Source organism: Alosa pseudoharengus, unplaced genomic scaffold (genome assembly GCF_046254945.1).
Source record: "Alosa pseudoharengus isolate Yale_2024_CS ecotype anadromous, Long Island Sound unplaced genomic scaffold, YU_APseudo_1.1 YU_APseudo_1.1_scf_11, whole genome shotgun sequence".
In the NCBI taxonomy this organism is placed as follows: Eukaryota; Metazoa; Chordata; class Actinopteri; order Clupeiformes; family Clupeidae; genus Alosa; species Alosa pseudoharengus.
This window is the reverse complement of record NW_027468576.1, coordinates 34,166,586-34,171,736: the sequence shown is the minus strand read 5'-3', so window position 1 is coordinate 34,171,736 and position 5,151 is coordinate 34,166,586. Positions and strand designations below refer to the sequence as shown.

The 5,151-nt window shown below is 43.1% G+C and overlaps 1 protein-coding gene across 1 annotated transcript; it reads left to right on the top strand.

Moving 5' to 3' along the window:
- On the top strand, positions 1–4,765 carry LOC143117335 (Krueppel-like factor 14). The gene is made up of 2 exons (XM_076278988.1): positions 1–771; positions 2,010–4,765. The coding sequence occupies exons 1-2, from the start codon at positions 288–290 to the stop codon at positions 2,243–2,245; spliced, it is 720 nt and encodes a 239-aa protein (XP_076135103.1). The 5' UTR covers positions 1–287; the 3' UTR covers positions 2,246–4,765.
- Positions 4,766–5,151: the final 386 nt, after the last annotated feature.

Genomic DNA, 5,151 nt, shown 5'->3' with positions numbered 1-5,151 from the left:
CTTCCTAAAGTAGACGTCAGAAGGCGTCACCCTCCGTGTTTCCCTAAACGAGAGCGTTCGTCAATTAAACCGGTTTTTCAGACACAATGACCGGCCTCCCCAACGCACATTATTGTAGGTAGTGTGGCATGAGGGAGACGCTTCCTAAACACGCATACAAAGGGATGGTACGTACCACGTTTTATTGAACTTTAATCTTGCATTTTAACGTCGAATTACGCGATTCGTCGAATTTTTCACGGCAGCCTACTTTTCGACATACTGACTGCCTTATCTCGTGGAAAGCTATGGCAATGTTTGCGTACTCTGATTACTTTGCTGCCGAGTGTCTGGTGTCCATATCTAGCGGACCAGTATTACACCGCCCGACCCCAGTTCCCCCCAACACACTGGGGCCCCTGGACCTATCCCTTGGGGAAACTGAGGTGTCGAGGGAGGACCGAGAAGTTCGTGACACACTCAAAGACGGGGCTATCACTGCGGATGGGATTCTAACTGGTCTCCATGGAAAGTTTCGACCCATGTCGGTCAACTCGGAGAGCAGCAACTCCTCCGATAACTTTTCGTGTGGGGAAAGCGGTTATACCACGCTGTCTGATTCTACTACTGCGACCCCCAACATGACCCCCTCCGCCACACCGACGCCCAATGTTAAGAGAGGACAATTAAACGGATCGCCGATTTTAAAGCGACATTACTGTACATACAGTGGATGTGACCGAGCGTATGGCAAATCATCGCATCTAAAAGCTCATATGAGAACACATACTGGTAAGTAGGCTAATGTATGATTACGGAGACATTAGTAAACTTGATTAGCCTATTTATGCTTGAAATGATCGGTCTAATAAATTAACAGTTATCACAGAATGTGCACAGCACTACCCTACAATGCTACATTCATTTGGATTGAACTATTCGAAGATGAATTTGACACAATAGACCCAAGCCTATCGGTAGCCTATTAGAGGCCCTCCCATTCCTTGTACACGTTGTGAGCAGACATCAGGCGTGGGCGATGCATATGCAAGTAGGCTAATATAGGCTTCCGTTTAGGGCTTCTCAGGGAGTTACCAGTCCTTTTATCAGTAGGCCTATGTATTTGTGTGATTAAAAATAATTTACTGTAGTCTTGCATAGTGTCACACGGACAAGATGCACCCTTTCACTCAAGTAGGCTAGGAAGAGATCATGCTTTGTTTTTGTTTACTTTCACCCTAACAGTTTAGAGTGGCAAACCGCAGCAGGGCTCACAACTGGAAGCACAGGTGGAAACGCACAGAGCCAGTGGGTCAAACTCGACAAAGTCTGTGCTTGCAGATAATTGTGTTCAGTGGTGCTATAGAACTGCTTACCTAACCCATAGAGTAGCCATACCCCCACATATCACCAGAATAGTATAATCTATTCCTTTTCTATGACTACATTTTGAAGAGGTGAATATTTAGTCTCAACATACAGGGTTTCTTCAACTGAGAGCCCTGGGAGGGCTCTAATTGCCTTTTGAGTCCTTTTCCCATGTGTTATTTATGGGTGCCTGACTTCAACATGGCTCCTGACTCTAAGATGGCTGAGGGCAGTGATGGTTTTGAGGCAGACAGTTGAGGACAGGCTGGATGGTCATTATCTGTCACCTCATCCTGTACTCTAGACCAAGCCTAAACCAGAGTATACTGAAGACCTTTGATCAACAATATTTCCACCAAAGGAAGGACAACTTCACATGTGCCTACTAGCAAGCTTAGGAAAGTGTCCATAGACAGTTAAGAGGGTAACAGTCAGTAGAGTTGTAGAGGTTGCAATTGGATCTTCACAACCTTGCTTCCTTCAAGGATGCATCGTAAATCATATATGAACATGGCTAAGCTGGGAGGGTGTCATTGTGTCTATAATTGTGGTGCAGCAAGCCTACTTTTAGTTTAGGTGGGGTGCTTCTGGCATCAGACATATAACGCTGCATGCGCGCGCGTGTGTGTGTGTGTCTGTGTGCGTCTGTGTGTGTTGTACAGGTGAGAGGCCGTTTCCCTGCTCGTGGCCCGACTGTGGGAAGAGGTTTGCCCGCTCCGACGAGCTGGCGCGCCACATCAGGACCCACACAGGCGAGAAGCGCTTCCTGTGCCCGCTGTGTGACAAGCGCTTCATGCGCAGTGACCACCTGGTCAAGCACGCCCGCCGCCACCCAGGCTTCCAGCCCTCCATGATCGCCCGCAAGGGCGCCCGGGAGGACTGTGCCCAGCTCCCTTGAGGGTGGAGACGAGTGCGGTTGTCCCAGAAATAGGGCACGAGGTCCAATTCAACCATGTATCATAGATATGTAATATCATAGATATAATGATGCCCATGGAGACCCACAGACTATGTGCATTCTTTATAGACAACAACAGAACTCCTCATAGGTATTGTTTTTGCAATTGTGATTTATTTTTGGATATTATTATAAGTAGAAGGGTATGCAGCTGTAGACTTGTTATGTAGCATCAGTATTCTGTCGATTACATAGTGGTAACTTCTTTTAAATATTCCAGTGTAGCTTTTGCAGTAGACATAATAATAAGAATACTGCTCTGTTGATGGCTTTTTAACCCCCTATATTAGGTTTGTTCTAAAAAAGAATGCTATGATATATATAGCTATAGCAAGCTAAAGGTTGATAGATTTCTGTCAATGATAAATACTAACTTTTTTCCAGCAGCTAAATGCGTTGCAGCAGTGTCACACCAGAGTCTAGCAGGTGGTAGCTCTCAATGATGTTAATTACATCTTGGAATGTTACCTGCTTATTTCCAAGTGTGCGTACCATGCAAAAAAAAAGATATTTCAGGGTGCAATAGGAATATTTAAAAAATGATCCGTTTTTGATGGTGTATCCGTTTTCAAATAGCTGCTGAAGTTGTGTAAGTTTTCTACTCTTGTTTATCTGCTTTAACTGTGGTGGAAGCACAGGACTGGTGCACTGTAGTCAAGATCCAAGGTCCAAGTGCTTCATCAAGTGCGACAAAGGACTGCCTTAATTAATGGAAAGGAATCAGATTTAAGCTTTCAGAGCTATTTGTGGGGGTAAGGTAAATGCACAAATCTTTCAGGGAATGTTTGCCTGTTTCTAATCCCATGAGAACTGCCTGTTGGGAAGTTTTATTCCAAAACTCGAAAAGCATTTGGTTGTGAATTGCATTCTGCTCTGCCATAACTGGGGAACTGTAACCTTTGTGTTTTGCCAATTTTAAGACTGGTTATCAGATAAGACAAGGCCAAAGTAGTTGCACAGGCATTACTCACAGTCTGCCAGCGCCTCACTTCACAAAACAAAATGTGTAGAGACGGGATCGATCACCACCAGGGGGCACTGTCTGCTGCTATGAGATGAGAAGCTTTGTCTTCCCGTTTTATATGAAGCAATCCCAGCTGTGTCTTAAAGTGCCCCAAAACTAACAGTCTATTTCAATTTGCTTCATTTTCAACTGTCAAGGCTTCTGTGTTTTTTGTACAGATGCACGAAACTTGTAGGTTTATTAGGAGAAATGTTTGAGACAACCCCCTTGTCGGACATGTTTACGTGGTATTTTTCTCATAGCAACTGATACCAAACACAGAAAACACAAAATGTTTCTGTGAGGGGAAAAGTTGAGTCAGCTTGAAGAGGTTACTATGGCAAGTATCCGAGAGACCCCCCCCTGCTCCATGTACAGTCCCATGTTTCTTTTGAGGCTGTAATCTCCCTAAATTATAGTATGTGCTATATGTCCAGATTCTTTTCACAGTGGATACCCATAAAAACTGGCCAGACGGACTTTGCTCTGCAGGTTCGTCTGGCCAAGAGGCCATTGAAGCCCGTTTCCAATGTCCCTAAAACACGGGCATGCGAATACAATCGCTAATCCAGCATGGACATGTATTTCTTTAGAATTAAGTAAGCAACTGCATTTAAAACCTATGTTTACAAGATTGCTAAACTTCTGAAACAAGTTGGTAAGAGTTTGGTGCACCTATTTAGGTTTAATTTCACTGCTAGTTACGCCCCTGCTGGAAGTCATAAGTCAATTTACCTTTTCCAGAGCCACTCTCAATTGAGAAGGGTCTGGTGTCAACGAGGGTATATATCTCACAAATGCTATCACATTTTGAAATGACATTAAAAGTCCAATATAATCAAGGTCTGATGTAAAGTGTCGGTACAGCCCAACTTCCTGATTCCATCCCTGTTTCAGATAACTGGTCATTTGAGAGGAACAAAGCCATGCATTAACACCAAATGTGAGTGGTGTCACACTTAATTGTAATCTGCAAATCATCTGTCTCTAGTGCCTTACAAAGGACCTGTTACTCGTTACAATAATAGCCTTTATACACACCTCAGTTATAGTTGTATAATGCATGAATTGTATTCTAGACCTGGGGATATCTTTAAAAGATGCCGATAACTGCTTGTTTATGTTGTCTTTATGCATCTATGCATTATCAAGAACATCTCAGAGACATGTAGTACGGAAAACATTCCATTCCATAGTACCATTTACCTCATCGCGAGGACACTGGTTCACTTCATGTTATTGCCACATGTCATGGACGCCTTTGTTTCTCAGGGTGGTTGTGTACAGTGTCTCCTTATTTAAAGGCTACCTTCGTTTGATTTACCCTCATTTAGTTTTGTGTGTTTTGTCTATTCAACTTAATATTGTGGTTTGTACATACTCCATATATAGCTGCTGTCAGGAACAACAAAAACAAGATATTTTGTAAGAAATAATAATAAATAAATATGTTTTAAGACTGCTCTTCCTGCTGTTGTTTTAATTCAGTGCCAAAGATCTGTCTGTGTGATTTGTGAAGCGAAATCCTGCCCCAGAGCCCTTGGGTATCAGAATTGTAGAAGAAATATCCCTGACCACAGCGGAGGCTCTTCATGTGTCAGGCTCCAGTGTTCCCACAGAATTGAATTGTAGTTATAATTGCCTTGCACGAGAAGTTGATATTGACAAGTAGCTGTAACATTATAGTGTGCTGACCTCAACAACCCAACAGTATTCTAATGTTAGCGTAGGCATACTGCTTCTTATGCTTGCACATGACTGAATTAGAGAGAGAGAGATGAAATAAACGGATTTCATCCCATGTAAGTAGTACAACATAGAAAATCATTGTGTGGTGGTCAAT

Bases quoted from the DNA above. Each gene is read 5' to 3' on its own strand.
- LOC143117335 (XM_076278988.1), top strand. From the start codon at position 288: ATGGCAATGTTTGCGTACTCTGATTACTTTGCTGCCGAGTGTCTGGTG. The intron at 772-2,009 runs GTAAGTAGGCTA...TGTGTTGTACAG, and splicing joins TCATATGAGAACACATACTG to GTGAGAGGCCGTTTCCCTGC.